This window comes from Hypanus sabinus, chromosome 9 (genome assembly GCF_030144855.1).
Source record: "Hypanus sabinus isolate sHypSab1 chromosome 9, sHypSab1.hap1, whole genome shotgun sequence".
NCBI classification, from domain to species: domain Eukaryota; kingdom Metazoa; phylum Chordata; class Chondrichthyes; order Myliobatiformes; family Dasyatidae; genus Hypanus; species Hypanus sabinus.
In genome coordinates this window covers 107,114,059-107,132,804 of record NC_082714.1, presented here as the reverse complement: position 1 = coordinate 107,132,804, position 18,746 = coordinate 107,114,059, and the positions used below count along the sequence as shown (strand labels likewise).

Here is an 18,746-nt window from a genome sequence, read left to right as displayed (position 1 = left end):
ACTGTTCCCCTGAGCCTTACCTTGCTCTGTCAGTTTAGTTATTACTCTTATTCTCAACTTTGCATGCTGCTTGTAAGTAGCTGCTTGGTGAAGAGATGATTCACAATTTTGTTATTTTATTTTCCTTCTAGCAGCCCAAGTAATATTTCCAGGTGAATTAGCAATTTTTATGCACTACTTCAAAATGGTTCACAATGGAGATCACATTGGAGAAACCAAATGAAGACTGGGTGATCACTTTGTGGAGTATGAGGTTCACAGGAGTGACTGAGCTTCATATAATCTGCCACCATAATTCTTTATCTCAATCCTGTTCAGACCTATGTGTCTGTGACCTCCTGCATGATCACAGCAAGACCCAGTGAAAGCTTGATGGTGTGGGGATTTTCAGGGTGCAGCTCGCATTCACTGCTCATTGAAGCTTAGTGCTTTACTTCCTTCCTACACTGAACAGAACCCCAGAATGACTGCTGCTTTGATTTCCTTTAAGAACTTGACCATTTGAAGATATGCCAATAATTACTTCCAAAGGTTATTGGCTTTAAGTGATAAGGTTAATATTTGAAGAAATACAGACCTTGTACATTAAAGACATACTGTACTCAAACATAGAATTTGTAAGAAACATTCACATATCTAATTTACTAGTGGGAATCAGTTTAGTAATCTGCAACACATTGCCATAGATGTAAGAGCCATGTATCTATTCTCTATCTATATTGCATTTTGTGGTGTGTTTTTTTCTGATATTCTGTCACATGGGTTGGAGGCGAGATAGAAGCAAATCAGTACAGTTACGTATTCATGCTCTGTTGTCCCTTAAGGCTACGTCCACATTACACCAGGTAAATCTGTAACCAAAGCTTTTTCTCTTCGTTTTTACCCTCTGTCCACACTAATATGGTGTTTTCCTCCCCCAAAACTAGAGCTTTTCAGAAACTCTTTCCAGGGTGTGTAATTTTGAAAATGCCGGATTGGCCGGAGCAGTGTGGACGGGGTATCCAGAGAAATCTGAAAATGCTGTCAGACGGCAGCGCGCCATTTCATTGTTTCCTTGAACGCAACCTAACAATTTCAGAACAGATGGCAACAAGACTGACGCCAGAAGAGTTAGAAATGTACTCACCAAATACTATGACCCATAACTTACTGAATAAATAAGTATACTCTGCCCTGTTTTCTGTCCTTGCTTGTATGAAGGTGGTTTACCTATTTATGCAAGTACTTCTCTCACAATAGATGTGTAACAGCCTAATGTAACATTGTATGGAAATACAAGATAATACTGATGCAGACATGTTTTATACATTTAACAAATTGCTTTACTTATGCAACAGAGTTCGTCAGTTTTTCAATGTTCGTCGTCAGCCGGGTCATACCATCCATAAGCTTCAGTATTTGTTTTTTTTTACTTTTAAGTCCTCCTGCGCGAGAGCCAACAGCTGCCTGTCGTTTAAATTTTTCTAGTCTGTAACTGAACAAACACGCACCATCTTTCACAGTGAGATTCGACACCAAACATGTCGCTTGTTTTCAGTAGATGTGCCCTGCACATGCGCAGTAGGAGGAGATTCACCGAAATGTCCATTTCAATGTGGACAGAGATATTTTTAAAAATGCATAGTGTGGACGCCTATCATTTTTACGCAAAACCAGCGTTTTCAAAATTATTCAGTCTAGTGTGGATGTAGTCTTAGTCTAGTTGAGAGATATGAGCAACCCAGGATTGATTTTTTTTTTGTTAACCGCTAATTACGCTTAGTATCACTTAATCATATCGCTAATTAGAATGCTAATCACACTATTATACCTCTTAGTATTGCTAATGGGAATGTTATTGAACTATTATATCACTAATTTAGTTTCATTAGTTTTTTAACCACTACAAGATTGCTGGTTTCATAATAAAGGATTAAATGCACCTCTTTTGCTTTGGAAATTCAGTGTTTGGAAGTACGTCATACAGTGTCGGTTAACCCGGCTTAGGCTACGTCCACACTAGACTGGATAATTTTGAAACCGCCGGTTTCATGTATAAACAATGGGTGTCCACACTAAGCATTTTTGAAAATACTTCTGTCCACATTAAAATGGATATTTCGGCGAATCTCCTCCTACTGCGCAGGACACATCTACCGAAAACAAGCAATGTGTTTGGTGTCGAATCTCGCCGTGAAAGACTTGGTACGCGTTTGTTCAGTTACAGACTTGAAAAACTTAAATGACAGACAGCTGTTGGCTCTGATGCAGGAGGACTTAAAACGGAAAAAAGCAAATATTGGAGTGTATGGAGGCAACCGACAGGGAGTTCATGGACAGTTCACGATAAACATTGAAAAACTGACTAACTCTGTTGCATTAATAAAGCACCTTGTTAAATGTATAGAACATGTATGCATCAGTGTTAGCTTGTATTTCCATACGATGTTATATTAGGCTGTTACACATCTATTGTCAGAGAAGTACTTACATAAATAGGTAAACCACCTTCATACGAGCAAGGACAGAAAACAGGGCAAAGTGAGTATACTTACTTATTCAGTAAGTTATGGGTCAAAGTATTTGGTGAGTACACTTCTAACTCTTCTGGCTTCAGTCTCATTGCCGTCTGTCCTGAAATTGTTAGGTTACGTTCCAGAAAACAATGAAATGGTGTGCTGCCATCACCATCTGTTCCGGCACGTCATGACAGCGTTTTTAGGTTTCTCCAGTTACCCCGTCCACACTGCTCTGCCCAAGCAGTGTTTTCAAAATTACACACTCTGGAGAGCGTTACCGAAAATCTCCATTTTCAGGGGATGAAAACGCCGTTTCAGTGTAGATGGAGGGTCAAAACGAAGAGAAAAAGCTTCTGTTACGGATTTATCTGGTCTAGTGTGGACGTAGCCTCAGTCTGAACAGTTTTGATTTGTTTTCAAGTAACTGCTACAGATATAAGATTGGTTGACGAACAGGGACGGGGCACAAGGATTCTTTTCAGTTTGTCAGGTGCACTGAATGATATGCCACAGGGATCAATGCTAGGGCTTGAACTCTACAATTTAAACAAATGACTTCATTGAAGAAGTAGAGGTGCTATGGCAAGTAAATGTGCAGATGATAAGATTGGTAGAAAATAAGTGAGTAATTAAATTAGTGGGCATAAGTCAAGCACACATTTAATGTGGGGAGAAATGAAAGATTGTTTATTTTGGAAGGAAAGCTGAAGAAAGATCTATTGTAAAAGGATCTAGATACCTAGTATGATTCATTAAAGGCTGGCACATAGTTGCAGTAAGTAATTAGGAAAGGTTACTGTATATCGCAAGAGGAATTGAGTATCGGAGAGAGGCTCTACTTTGGTTACACTGATGAGATCACATCTGAAGTAACGTGTGCTGCATTGCTCCTCTTAAGTGTGGATGTTATTGAGAAATGGTTTACTGGACCAGTGCCTGGCTTGCCCTTTGATCACTCCTATCGAAAAGAATAATCTCTCACATTCCTACATTAAACTCTATTCATTAGGATTTTGCCCATTCACTCAGCCTATCCTTATTGTGGCAGGCCCGCCCATCAATTTTAATGCCTATACAAAATATGGATACCTTAACCTTACCCCTCCTTCAAGTCACTAAGGTAAATAGTTGAGGTTGTTTGGAGCAGTTTACAAGTCACATTTCTCTATTTCGGATAATAACCCATTTAGTCTAGTGGGAGAGAGCAGGAGTCCTTGGAGGGGTGCGTATACTTGTGTGCGACATACTGCTGGCCTGTAAATTTGGGGAAGGAAGTACAAAATTAATGTGTAACTCTGCAACTTTCACTTCAATGAGAGGTCTAGGAGAGTAAAGGCAGTCCAGTCCTAAGAGTGTTGAACTAGGAGGAGAGAAAAGGAAAACTGAAAACTATTTTTCTTTCTCTGTTGCACTGCAAACAGTTTCTTTCAAACTTTCTTCTATATGTTTTAATACATTAATTAATATACTATGGCAAATTAAGAGCAAGAGTAGATTTTTAACTCTTCTTCTGTTCTTAGAGTTATGTGTTATAATTTGTCAGCTATAGAGGTATTACTCAACCTTAATGTACTTTCTCACCTACAGAGCCCACTGTACGTGCTGAATTAATGGAACAAGTGCCACACTTAGCCATGTTCCTCCAGGAGAACCGACCATCTTACCCGATGGCTTTTTCTAACTATCTGGTGCCTGTTGTCATTAGATACCTCACTGACCCTAATAACCAGGTAAGGAAGCACAGCTGCTTAACCTAACATTTTAATAATTATTTTAAGAGATCCTGCATTTCTCAACAAAGTAACTAAAATGCATAGCCAGCTGCCAATAATTTCTGACATCTATGAGGCAACGTAGTTAAATGTAGGGAATTTGGGTGAATGTTGCTGTTGTTGATAAATATGGGGGAACCCAACTGAATGATCTTACATTGGCCAAAATATGTACTTTGAACATAAGAAGCAGGAACAATAAGGTGCTATAGAACCCATCAAGCCACCTGAGTAATGACCATTGTTACCGCCTGGGTTTGAGTTGACAGTTACCGTAGATAGAGCATCATTACCTTTCTTCTTATGTGCTGATTCTCTATTCCAATTGTTCTGCATTGCATACTTTCCCATTAACTTGTTCTGTGTATAAAGGAAATGTGCACAGAACAAATTATTAGGAGAGTGCACTATTTCTCAAGGCAAATTATTTCTTTGGAGATTCAGTGTGCAAATTCATGAATAACATAGCATTTAATGCTGCTGATTTTTTTGACTGTAATTGGAAAAAGCAGCTGTGTTCACTTAATGTTGACTATGGGCAGACGCAGAATTGTTAGGGTACAGAGGAGACAATTCCATGCAGGCTGTGCCTATTGAACTATAAACTACAGGTCAGACATTAAGCAGCTGCAAAGCAATTATGGTGTGGGATGAGAATGAGATTTAGAAATAGGGCTGGGGAGCAGAGTGTTTGTCATGCTGCAGAGATAACTTAAGATGGTGGTCAATGTATTTTTGATCATTGGCTTACTAATTATTAATTCAGTCCATATTTATTCTTCATCAACTAGAATAAAGGACAGGCAGTTGAATTGGTTTTAAGATTTGGATTGCATTTTAATGTATAATATGAAAAAAAATTGAATGAGTAAGTCGTGTCACAAACGTAGCAGGCTGATGCCTTGATGACTTTGTTTTGTGAAATTCAGTGAAATGGTTTTCTAGTAGGCAACAGAATGTGATAGATGTGGATTTTACTGTAAAAGTACTGTTGAAGTCAGTAGAGCCAACCGTAGTTAATCATGCTGCAACATTTTGCCCATGGGCAATTAAAAATGAAAATCCAAGAATTACCATCTATGATGCCCTGCTCCTCCAGAAACTTCAATGTAACTGAATTTCAACAAGTTACAATGAACTATGCATGGTGAGGAGTACTGCCTTTACGTGATAGGTACCCAACAAGGTTTAGTACATGTTGTTATGTTTTGTAACTCCAGAAACCAATTGAAAGAAAAACACAGGAGTCAGGATATGTCTTGCCTACGTGGGTTTTCTTTTTTTAGTGAGGTGTGAACATGTGACATGGTGGCGTAATGACATATGCCATTCACGTACTTCTTAGATATAACCTGTAATAAATTATGTAAGCAAAGAAAACTTAATGTATTTACAATATTACACAAATATTACTGAAGTATTAAATACAGTACACTCTCTCCCTGCTTTGCTATAAACTCCAACTCAATATAGAATGCATCTCAACTCATATATGTAACATACTGCTTTCTAGTCATCTTATATACAACTACTATATAGACTCGCACAGAATAATAAATTTTAAAACGTCCCATTCAGGCCTAAAGATTTAATGGATGTGAAGGATTTCTTACTCTTGTGGGATTATATCTTTCCTGACGAGGGGGATCACACTGCTCGGCAGGTGAGACTTGTGGCTGTGAAACAATTTCAGGTTCTGGAACCACCTCTGTGGTGATTGTAGGAGTTGGTTCTGTGACTTCTGACAGCTCTGGACTCCTTTTTTCTCTAACAATTGACTCTGCTCTCCTCAAATGATTGGCATGTCATCTGCAGATGACATCAGACACAATCTTCACAGAGTAGGAGAATGCTCCAGTTCTGTCCTTAATCTTCCCAAGTACCCAACTTTCCAACTTCTGTAGTTTCTCACCAGGACTGCTTATCCAAGTTTGTATCAGCTATTTGTCCTGTAACTTCTTTTGAGATTGGGTTTGAGGAGATCCAGACGTGAGTACAAGTGACTACCCAGGAACAACATAGCTGATGAGATGTTGGGTGTGTGGTGTGCTGCATTCTGATATGCAAGGAAGAAATTGGTGAGATTCTGATTCATTGTTAGTGTATCCTGACGTTGCTCGCAGTGTGTCCTTTAGACTCTTGACAAAGTTTTCCGCCAATGCCATTGTAGCTGGGTGGTACAGTTCAGATGTAATATGTTTTATTCCATTTATTTTCAGGAATGACTGAAACTGTTCCGCAACAAACAGTGATCCATTGTCACTGACTGAATGTTCTGGAACACCAGTCCTTGAGGAGAGGCTTCTCAAGTCATCAACAGTGTGCAAGGCTGTAATGGAGGCTATTGGGAACACTTCTGGCCACTTTGTATCTGCATCCAGTACTACCAAGAGCTTTGTGCCCACAAATGGTCTGGCAAATTCCACATGGATGGCAATGCAAGCCATTCTGAGGGATGGAGAGGTGCTGCTGCTCTTGACATCTTTTAGCTGTGTTGGCATCCCAACAGTGCATGGCAAACTGCTCGATCTGCTGTTTTATCCTAGCCACCGGGCAAAGCTTCGAGCCAACGTTTTCATTTTGACCTTGCATAGATGACTAGCAGGTAGCTCCCCAACACTTCAGATCTCTGTTTTGATGCTACAAGAACTTTCAACCTCCGCAAAAGGGAGCCCCCGTCAAGAGCAAGTTCATCCCGGCACTGTTAAAAATAGGGAACTGGAATTTCTGCTGTACTTTCCAGCTACTTTACCTGGCCATGTAGCCCTGTGACAGTGTGGGATCTTGTCTGATTTCCCATTGGATCATTTGTGCCATAATGGGAAGAATTTTGATTTGCATTAGAGAGAATACATCAAGAGGAGTGTTCTCTTTTGTAAATCTTTCAGGTATTTTCTTTTCTAAGGGTAAACAGAACCCATCAGCATTTCCATAATTAGACATCCTCTTGAATTCGATCTTGTACTTGTGTCCTCCAAGAAGCAGAGCCCATCTCTGCATTTGCATTGCTGCTGTTAGTGGAACACCCTTCTGTAGATTGAAAATGAACACAGGAGGTTGATAATTAGTAATAAGGGTAAACTCTCCCCTATAGGTACTGGTTGAAACGTTCTACACCCCAAACCAGACTCTACCTTTCTGTCAATCTGTATGTAATTTTTCTCTGCAGCAGTAAGGGGAAGTGATGCAAAGGCTTTGGGGCATTCACTTCCATCACTCGTAACACATGACATGACTGCACCTAAATTATAAGTGGAGCTGTAAAAAGATGAGCTTTACTGGAAGATGTGGATCATAATGCGTGATTGCTGTATCTGATGTCACCATTTCCTTTGTCTTTTTGAAAACCACCTCACACTGCTTTGTTGATTTCTTCCCAATCTGTAGTAATGAGTTCAAGAGGTGAAGCAGAGAAGCCAAGTTTGGCAGGAACCTGATAAAGTAATTGACAAATCCTAAATAGATCACAACTGTGATGCATCCTTTGGCCTTGAGGCTAGGGTGGGGGGGGGGGGGGGGAAGAGGATCCACTGCTGTTTGAATTTTCTTAATACACTTGTGTAGTTCTTGTGCGTCAATGGTGTGACTGCAGTAAGTGATGCTAGGTTAAAAAAAATTCACACTTGTCACGTCATGCTCTGAGCCTATAATCTTCTAATCTTCTTAACATTGTCTTAAAATTTGGAAGACCTTGTCGTCCTTACTGGTAATTATGATGTCATTTAGGTAACACTGAGTGCCTGGGCAACCTTGCAGCATCTAGTCCTTAGCTTTTGCACAGTGTGCAGGTGCAGGTGCAGCTCCAAAACTAAGCCAGTTACAGTGATAAAGTTGTATTTATGGTGAGAAACACTTCGGACTCTTCTTTCATCTCCATCTGTAGGTAGGCTTGCAAAGATATCCTGTATTCTGGGCAAAAGGAATTGATCTACTTTCAATACAGGGTTGATCATAATCTTAAGATCACCACAGATCTTGACAGACCCATCCTTCTTGGCTAGTGGGATCACTGGGATTGCCTCTGGGCTCCACTCAACCTTGGAAAGAATTCCTTCAGCCTCTGTCTGATTTAGATCCCCAGCTACTTTATCATGGATGGTATAAGAAGTGGACGGGCTTTGTAAAACACGGATGTGGCATTTTCATTTCTATCCTTGAACACTATGTGGCATCATCCAGTTTCTTTCTTAATTCACTGTCATTTGATTATTACAGGGGATGTGGCATGCAAGTGGTGGATAGATTTCCAAGCAAGCTGTAGTTGTCTCAGTCAAGCACAGCTCCACAATGCTGGCCCTCTTGTTTTTACCACGTACAAGCTAAATGTGACTTATTGGCTGTTGTACAGTTGCAAGAAAAAGTTTGTGAACCCTTTGCAATTACCTGGTTTTCTGCATTAATTACTCAAAATGCGGTCTGATTTTCATCTAATTTACAACCACAATTTGCCTAACCAATTGTACTTTTTGTCATCAGAGTACACCATTTAAACGATCACAGTCTAGGTTCAAAAGGTATATGATCCTCTGGGGCAATGCCTTCAGGTGTTCCAATCAGTGAGTTGAGATTGGACATGTGGGTTGTAGAGGTGCCCTGTTTTTAAAAAAAAATGCACACAAAGTCAGGTTACTGACAGAGCCTGAGCTTCTCAAGAAAGATCTCTATGTACACTGTGCCTTGATCAAAACATAACTTTCAGAGGACCTTTCAAGAAGAGTTGTCGAGATGCATGAAGCTGGAAAAGGTTACAAAAGCACTTCTAAAGACCTGAGTGTTCATCAGTCCACAGTAAGAGAAATTGTCTCCAAATGGAGGAAATTCAGCCCTGTTACTACTCTCCCTAGGAGTGGGCATCCTGCAAAGATCACATCAAGAGCACAATGTGCAATGCTGAAGGAGGTGAAAAAGAACCTAAGGATGACAGGAAAAGACCTGCAGAAATCTCAAGAACTTACTAAAGTCTCTGTTCATGTGTCCACTGTAAGAAAATCACTGAACAAGAATGGTTTTCATGGAAGGACACTATTGCTCTCCAATCAAAAACATTGCTGCACATCACAAGTTTGCAAAGACCACCTGGATGTTCCAGAACGCTTCTGGGAAAAATATTCTGTGAACAGATGAGTCAAAAAAATGCACACTGCTATGTTTGGATGAAAAAGGGTACTGCACACCAACACCAAACCCTCATAACAACTGTGAAACCCATCATGTTCAGGGGCTGTTTTGCTGTCTCTAGGCCTGGAAGAGCTTGCAATTATTGAGAGAGCAATGAATTTGAAATTGTGTGAAAACATTTTACAGGAGAATCTCAGGGTAGTTGCCCATCATCTGAAGCTTAATAGAAACTGGATGATGAATAAGAAAATGATCCTAAACACAAGAATAAATCAACAACAGAATGGTTTAAATAGAAGAAAATTCAGGTTTGAAATGGCCAAGTCAAGAGTCCAGATCTTAACCCAATTGAGATGCTGTGGCATGACTTAAAGAGGGCTGTTCATGAAAGGTTTCCAAGAAATACTGATGAATTGAAACAGTTTTGTATGGAGAAATGGTTTGAAATTCCTTCAAGCTGATGTGCAGAACTGATCAATAGTTTGGTTGAATTATTGCTGTACAAGGGGGTCACAACAGTTACTGAAAGCGAAGTTTCACTTACTTTTTCTAGCTAATATATGTAATATTGGATCATTTTTCTCACTAAATGAACAAGTATAATATTTTTATGTTTATTTAGTTGGATTCTGTTTATCTAGTTTTAGGACGAGTGAAGATCTGATCACATTTTAGGTCAAATTTTTGCAGAAATTGAGAACATTTTAAAGGGTTCACAAACTTTCTTGCACCAGTTGTATTTCACTGTTAAGAATGTCATTCCCACAGGAGTTTGTAGTTGATATCTGCAGGCTTCAGTTCAGTATCTTTGAAATGCCATTCAAACATTTTGTGGAATAATTGAAACAGCTGAGCCAGTGTTCAATTCTGTTTTAATTAATTTGTCATTCACTTGCAGTTTAAGCCATGTTGCTTGTCTCTTGTTAGTTTTTATATTGTCAATCTGAAGGCTATACCATCCTGTGTCACTCTTATCATTATGAGATCTTTCATCAGCAGCATGCAGATTAGTGCTCTTTTTTGAGACTGCAGCTGGATTTTTTATCTTTTTCTCTTTCCTGTGCAGTCCATTTATTTTTGTCTGCCTGACATGCTCTTTGTATGTGTCCTACTTTGTTGCATTTTCTGCAATCTCGCCTTTAAACTTGAATTGGTCTGATGTATCTGAGCCCTTTCCATGATATAACATAATTTGTTTGGCCAGTTAAGTTTCTCTTTAGACATTGCAATTTTGTTCATAGTCTCTTTAGATTTGACTGCAACTCAATTGTGCTTCTGGCTGCTGTTTCCATTAATACAGTGATTTCAACTGCTCTTTTAAATGTGAGTTATGTTTCAGTTAGGAGCCATTTTTGAATGCTTTCATGTGAGATTCCACAAACTAAGTGAATCTGGGTGAATCATTAAGCCCATCACTGAACTGACAATGCTTGGACAATTTCTTCAATTCAGTCACGTATGCTGAAATGAGCTCCCCTTCTTTTTGATTCCACTTAAGAAACCTGGAGGACTTCCGGTGGCTGTAATGGAGTAGGTTGCAGTAGCTACATGCTCCGAAATTATTTGCTTACTTTGCTGTTTAAACCTATCTCGGTGAGAGCACCATGAGTAGAAAACACTCTAGAAAAGAGATTACTTTAGAGACTTTGGCTGAAATGTCTCAACAAATGTCAGAGAGACTCGAAAAACTGGATAAACTGGATGACTGGGATCCAAGTTTGACTTGTTACAGAATTCCTTCGACCTGGTTAAATCTGAACTGAAAACGCTTAATTGGAAACTTGGACGTATACAGCAGATTGTGAATGACCATGAAATTCGTATTAAGCTACACGAAGAATCTCTGCCGGTGTTGCAGAAGGATATCAAAGGTTTCAAGAAAATTTCTAAGGAACAACTTTAAAAATACGATGTGTTACTGAAGAAACTGACAGATTTGGAGACCAGGAACTGAAGGTGCAATATCAGAATTCTTGGGCTTCCTGAAAAACTGGAGGGTAATCAGCCTATTGATTTTTGTGCTCAAATTCTGAAAGATTTATTCCCTGATATATTATCGGTACTACCAAAATTTGAGCGCATTCACCGAGTTACCCTGCCTAATTGGGATCCTGCCAAACCTCACTCTATTATCATTCACTTTTATGACTATCAGATTAAAGAACAGATCCTTCGTGAATCAAGGAAGAAACGCATATTACAATTTCGTGATCAGCAGTTTCGGAACGTTCAAGATTATCCACCGGAAGTTTTAAGAGCTAGACAGGCTTTTAAAGAGGTCATGTCTGACCTTTTTAAGCTTGGCTGTCACCTTTCTCTCAGAGATCCGTGTAAACTCGAGGTTACTACTTCTGATAATAAGGTTTCTTGGTTTACGAAGCCTGAAGAAACTAAGAAATTTTTACATAGTCTCCATGCTTAAATTTAACCTTGAGTTGCTTTATGCTAAATGTTTTAATTTCAGGTGTTCAATCAAGTAATTGGCACTTTGTTGATAACAAGGTTTCTTGGTTTTATGAAGTTTTAATCATTTGTTTGATTAAGTAACTGGCACCTTGTTATCTTTCAAACTATGCAAAATACACAGGCAGACTGCATCCATTTTCTCTTTAGTTGTTTTCCGCCTTTATATGGGTCCTCTAATGTTACTTTCTCGCAGCTCTTTTTAAACAAAACGTTATATTCTCTGTGTTATTTTTATTTTTACCTTCCTTTTAGTAATTTGAAAGTAATTATGTAGTAATTACTGAGGAATGAAACTGTAGGGTGTTTTGCTTTACTTTAAATTCATTCAGACTTTTCCTATCTTTTGATTATTTATACACTTTTCGGTCTTTTACTGTTTTTCAATAGTATACAATATTCTATTGCTGGTTTTTGGTTTTTTCATTATTTTACATTTTGTCATTTTGTTTTTTTTCTCCCTTGAATGCCTTAAATTAGTCATGTAGGAAGTTATCTAAACCGCTTCCCTTTCTAATTATTTTCTGTTTGTTTTTTTTACTCCTTTTCTTTGCACCGGTAAGTGTATGTTGTTTTTATTTGTGATTTTCCTTATTTGCCTTTCTTTTTTACCGAGATTAATACTTATATTTTCCCATGGTTTTTTCTCGTAAATAGCAAACTTATTTACTTTGATATTTTGTTTTTGTATATATATATTTACAATCATTTATTCAGCACAGCTATAAATATATATTTTTTGGAGCCACTGGAGTTTTGGGTTGGGAACGTTAGAATTAGTCTTCAGCTTCTCTTGACTGATTTCTCTCTTGGGGGGGGGGGAGGGGGGAAATGGGTTCTTCCAGAAAGCTGATTGGAGGTTTTTAGTTTTATTTATTCGCTATCTACATGTCTGTGATTACCTTTTATACATTACTAAAGGATACTTGATGGATTTGTTACATACCCTGTAACTGGGTGTCTTACCAGCAAAAATAGAAGTATCCGTTGGAGTCTGGTACTATTTTCAAAACAGTGTTTATTAGTAAAATATACAAATCAATATCAACAATGCAAATATACAGATAATACATGTAAGCAATACTAAACCTAAAAGTGTGGGTATAATAATAATCAATAAGAATCAAGCTCTATCGTTGTCTAGGGAATAAGGAATTATCATGGGAAAGTATAAAGTTCAGTTCATGTAGGCTGAGGTAGTTGTTGGTCGATGTGTTGTAATTGTTGGAGAGAGAGATCAAACAGTGACAGCCAGTCAAACCTTCCTTTACGTTCTTGATCCGTCGATGTGTTGTTGTGGCCATTCGGGTATGACCCCTCTGTCCTTTAGCTAGGCTGTTCTTCTATGGTGGACTCGTCACCCTGGCAAGGGTGGACAGATACACAAGCCCCCACCGGCCTCACTATAAACACTGTGAGTTAAAATTAACTGATCCTTCGTTCGGTCTCCGATGCTCCCCACTTTTCTAGTTGGTTCCAGCACTTAAACAGTGCTCACTAGTGTGTCTCTTGGTGCGTCTCCTAGTGTGTCTGAGGGGTGTCTCCCCAGACCTCACTTTTATCCCTACTCATGGGGCCTCAGGTGTCAATCAGTTTTGCATGGCTTAACCCATCAAACCAGCCCACTCCGGCTGTCCACTGAGGAATTTTAATGAACAGAATAGTACCAAGTAAACCACCCTCTCCGGAGCCGTGAGTCTTACAGGAGTCATAATATGGTCTCTCTCCCCCGGTGTTATCTCGCCCTTGTCTGTAGGAAATGTTCCAGTCCCAGTATGTTTTGTTCCATCTCCTTCTCTCTCATTAACAGCCTGGCAACAGTAACGGTTTGTAATTCTCCCGGGGTGGGGGGGGGGACATGGGCAACCTTGCACCCTTCTGCCCATCAGAGCTGTTCATCCTTCGTAACATTCTTTTATTAATATACTCAGTTTTAATGTGAAAGGTCTAAATAACCCTGTTAAACGAAATAAGATTTTCTCTTATATCCGGAAACTTAAAACTTGTATAATCTTTCTCCAAAAAAACTATATTTGTAAAGACGATATTTCACACTTTTTCAAAGGATGGAATCTAGATCGAGAGGCGTCGCTATCCTGTTTGATCAGAATGTATCCTTCATTCAACATATTGTAATTTTTAATACAAATGGGCGCATTGTTATTGTTGCAGGTAGCCTTGAGAATAAACTAATCGTATTTGTGAATGTATACGCTCCAAATACAGATGACTCCTTGTTCTTTGAACGTCTTTTCTCTTTTCTGCCTGATTTGAATCGGTATTCCTTAGTGATGGGTGGAGGTTTTAATTTTTGACTTGACCCTATATTAGATTGCTCTTCAAGTAAAACCCCTGTCACTAATAAATCAGTCCTACTTTTAAAATCTTTTCTATTTCAATGTGGTATTCTCGATGTGTGGCGTTTTTTACACCCCCAAGAAAAGGAATATTCATATTTCTCTCAGGTTCATCATATGTACTCTCGGATTGACTACTTTTTTATAGATAGAAACTTGCTTCTACTGGTATGAGCCTGTGATTATAAGGAGATTGCTTTATCTGATCATGCACCTGTGCTTCTGGCTTTAAGATTACCTGTTTACTCTGTACCAAATAGAAGTTGGCGTTTTAACTTATCATTGTTATCTGATAAAAAAAATTCTACAGTTTTTGGAAAACCATATTACTTTTTTCTTTAAAGAAAATTTTAAAGGAGATACTGCTGGTACGATAGTCTGGGATACTTTTAAAGCATATATTCATGGAGAAATTATCTCTTACTCTACCTATATAAAGAAAAAAGCTGATAAAGAAAGGTCTGACCTAGCAGCGATATTAAAAGCTCTTGATCGAAAGTATGCCCTATCTCCAGATCCAACTATATATAAGCGTATTGAAATCCAATCCAAGTATAATCTTCTGCTGACTTACCCAATTGAACGACAGCTGTTGAGAGATAAAACTCAATTTTACATTCACTGGGATAGAACAGGTAGTTTATTAGCCAGTCGCTTAAAATCTTTTACAGTTAATCGTCAAATCACAGAAATTTTTAAAGATAATGGTACTAAGATATCCGACCATTCTGAAATTAACAACGCATTTAAAGTCTTTTACCGTAAGTTGTATCAATCTGACTTTTCTTTAGATGATACCTATATGAATGCTTTTTTCAGTAATATCAACATTCCTACATTGTCTGCTGATAGCCTAACACAGTTAGATCAGCCTATTTCCAATGAAGAAGTGGCTGAGGCTATACGTGCTTTACATTCTGGTAAGACTCCAGGACCTGATGGCTTTCCTAGGGAGTTTTATAAAACTTTCACTACGTTACTTACACCTTATTTATCCTCTGTTTTATCAGAGTCTTTTAAATCAGGTAAACTCCCTCAATCATTTTATGAAGCTTTTATTTCTCTTATTCTTTTAAAAAAAATCCAGCTGAATGTTCTTCATACAGACCGATCTCTTTATTAAATGTTGATGCAAAAATCTTATCCAAAATCTTAGCTCGAAGACTTGAAAATATTTTACCATCTATTATATCACATGACCAGACAGGATTTATTAAAAATCGTTACTCTCATTTTAATATACGTCGGTTATTGAATGTGGTATATTCACCATCCAAAAAAATATCAGAGTGTATATTATCCTTGGATGCAGAAAAAGCCTTTGATAGGATTGAGTGGAATTATCTTTTTAAGACCTTAGAAAAGTTTAATTTTGGGCCTAATTTTATTCGTTGGGTTAAATTAATTTACTTGTCTCCTACCGCTCAGGTTATTACTTACTCTCAAATTTCTAAGCCCTTTAAATTACAGCAGGGAACTAGACAAGGTTGCCCTCTTAGTCCTTTACTTTTTGCTTTAGCTATAGAACCCTTAGCAATAGCATTTCGCGAATCTAAGGACATTTCTGGTATGCTAAGGGAAGGTATGACTCATAAAATTTCATTATACGCTGATGATATTTTACTTTTTATCTCTAATATTGAAACTTCTTTACCTTCTGTTCTTTTTTTAATTTCCCAGTTTAGTTCTTTTTCAGGATATAAACTGAATTTAGATAAAAGTGAGCTATTTTCTTTAAATGACCTAATGTCATCAAATGCCAAATTTCCATTCCAAGTTGTTACAAGTCAATTTACATATCTAGGTGTAACAATTACTAAAAACTTCAAGAATTTATTTAAAGAAAACTTAAACCCCTTAATGAATTATGTGAAAAAGACACTTTCTAAATGGGCTCCTCTTTCTTTATCCCTAATTGGCTGAATTAATTCGATTAAAATGAAGATTCTCCCTAAATGTTTATATCTTTTTCAGGCCTTACCTATTTTTATTCCTAAGACCTATTTTGATTCTTTAGATTCAATTTTAACATCTTATATCTGGAATAATAAGCAAGCTCTTTTAAATAAAGTTTAACTACAAAGAAATAAAGAGATGGGTGGATTAGCCCTACCTAATTTTAGGTTTTACTATTGGGCTGCCAATATAAGGAATATTACTTTCTGGTCTTATTATATTTATCGTAAAGATTGCCCATCATGGGTCCCCTTAGAAGTTAATTCTGTAAAAAATTCCTCTATTGTCTCTCTTCCTGGATCATATTCTTCTTTTTCAGCAAATAAAATAACAGATAACATAATTGTTAAGCAAACTAAGGATTTGGTCTCAATTTAAGAAATTTTTTGGTTTAGCGAATTTTTCATTATCATCTCCCATTCTCCTTAATTTTTTTTTTATCCCTTCCATGACTGACAAAGTCTTTAACAATTGGGATGAACTAGGTATTAAGTGTTTTGGGGACCTGTTTATCTCAGGATCTCTTGATTCATTTGACCAATTGTTAACTAAATTTGCACTCCCAAAAACACATTTTTACAGATACCTTCAAATTAGAGATTTCTTACGTTTCCAATTAATTACTTTTCCTATAGGTCCTGATAAAAAATTTACTGGACGATCTTTTAAATTTAAAACCTTTTGTTAATGGTTCTATTACCAGTATCTATAGCTTGTTGATTGAATCTAGACAAGACTTTTTAGATAAAATAAAAAAAGCTTGGGAGGATGACCTAAATTGTCAGATTTCTGATGATAGATGGAATAAAATTCTTAAACAGGTTAATAGATCATCTTTCTGTGCTCGACATTCTCTTCTACAATTTAAAGTGGTTCATAGAGCTTACATTTCTAACCAGAAGCTGTCCAGTTTTTATTTGAATGTTTCTCCACTTTGTAATAAATGCAACTCTGCTGATGCCTCTTTAATTCATATGTTTTGGTTTTGCCCTAAAATTGAAAAGTTTTGGCGGGAAGTATTCCATACCTTTTCACAACTTTTTAGGGTCCAATTTGACCCAAATCCCCTTACTGCCTTGTTTGGTATTATTGCAGATGAAGATATAACTTTAAATACTTCTAACCTACAGGTTTTAGTTTTTACCTCTCTTTTAGCAAGGAGAGCAATCTTGCTTAAATGGAAGGAGTCTACCCCTCCTACACATCTTCAATGGCTACATGATATTATGTCTTATTTAAATTTAGAAAAGATCCACTGCTCAGTCTTAAATTCGAAACAATCTTTTTATGATATCTGGGGACCTTTCCTAAATTACTTTTCCAATTTATAAAGTTTAACAGTGCACAGACTTTTATGTATATTTTTATCTTCTCTTCTTAAGCAAATATGTTTTCTTTTCTAATTTATCCATTATCATCCATCAGCTTTTTTCTTTGGTAGGGGTTGACTTTTTTATTTAAAAAATTTCTTTTATGATGTATGACCTATCTTTAAATTTTTGATTACAGAGTGGTATACCTTTATGTGTTATGCTATAACATTTTGATCAATTTTATCACAATATATGAATGTACACAAGTTATGTTAAGATGTATCTATGGGTTGCACTCTGTAAATCTTGTTTTTTTTCTTCTGAATAAAAATATTGTAAAAAGAAAGAAAAAGAAACCTAAAGGGTTCTGCAGTCAACAATGGTTTTGGTTCTAAATGTTCCTGAATCACATCAGCAAAGCTCATTTCAGCTGGATTGGTTGAGCAGTTACATTTTTAAGTAAACTGTATGCTTTTCCATCTATTGGACTCAGCAACACTGGCTCTCATTTTTCATCAGCTATTTCGTTCGCTTCAAAATACAGATCAGTTTATTCAGTCTACATTGTCTAGTTATGCAATCGAACACTTCTATCTTCCCGATGTAGCCAGCCATTCCTGTATGTATGTATTTATTTATTTATTTATTTTCACCATTAGCTCACTGTTTAGGAACCCATTGCTGTACTTGTTGCTGGTGAAGTTTGTCCATTTTCTGTCTTTTTTTAAAATGTGAACATCTTTGTCTCTGTCTCTCTCGCCCCTTTAAAAGAAAAATTTGCTTTACGTCACCAGGCAGGTAGTCATTTCAAGTGTTTTTTTTGTAATTCAAATTTTTATTATTATTTATTCTTATTTGACAAAGCAGCACTCCATATCATAGAGCAGATACAGCACAGCATATTTACACAACCATCCCACGACAGGAAAACATATAAAACTAAGAAACAGAAAAAAACTTCTAATTTAAGTTTAAATTAACATACAACCAAAATTGATCTCAAGTGTCTTGCACTGTTTCCCTCACATCTGGGTTTTTTCTAGTTTTGCAATATAATTCTTGCAGCTGTGATGAGACCACCTTTAAAATAGTAAATTTGTCATTGGTTACATTAGGTATCATTGTCCTATCACCCAGAAGACAAAGCCATGGGCACAAGGGCAGTGTAGGACCCGACCAATTCCTCAACAAATCAAGAACTTTGCACTTTCTCATCACTAATGTTAAGTTCTGTAACTCCAGAAACTAATGGAAAGAAAAACGCAGGAG

The 18,746-nt window shown here is 37.3% G+C and overlaps 1 protein-coding gene across 1 annotated transcript in view; it reads left to right on the top strand.

Annotated features, from left to right (window-relative positions):
• ppp4r1l (protein phosphatase 4, regulatory subunit 1-like) overlaps positions 1–18,746 on the top strand; it is an 89,396-nt gene that overhangs the window by 13,455 nt on the left and 57,195 nt on the right. The window contains exon 5 of the mRNA XM_059980371.1: positions 4,086–4,228. Within this exon, the coding sequence (XP_059836354.1) occupies positions 4,086–4,228 (143 nt within the window). The remainder of the gene's footprint in view (positions 1–4,085; positions 4,229–18,746) is intronic.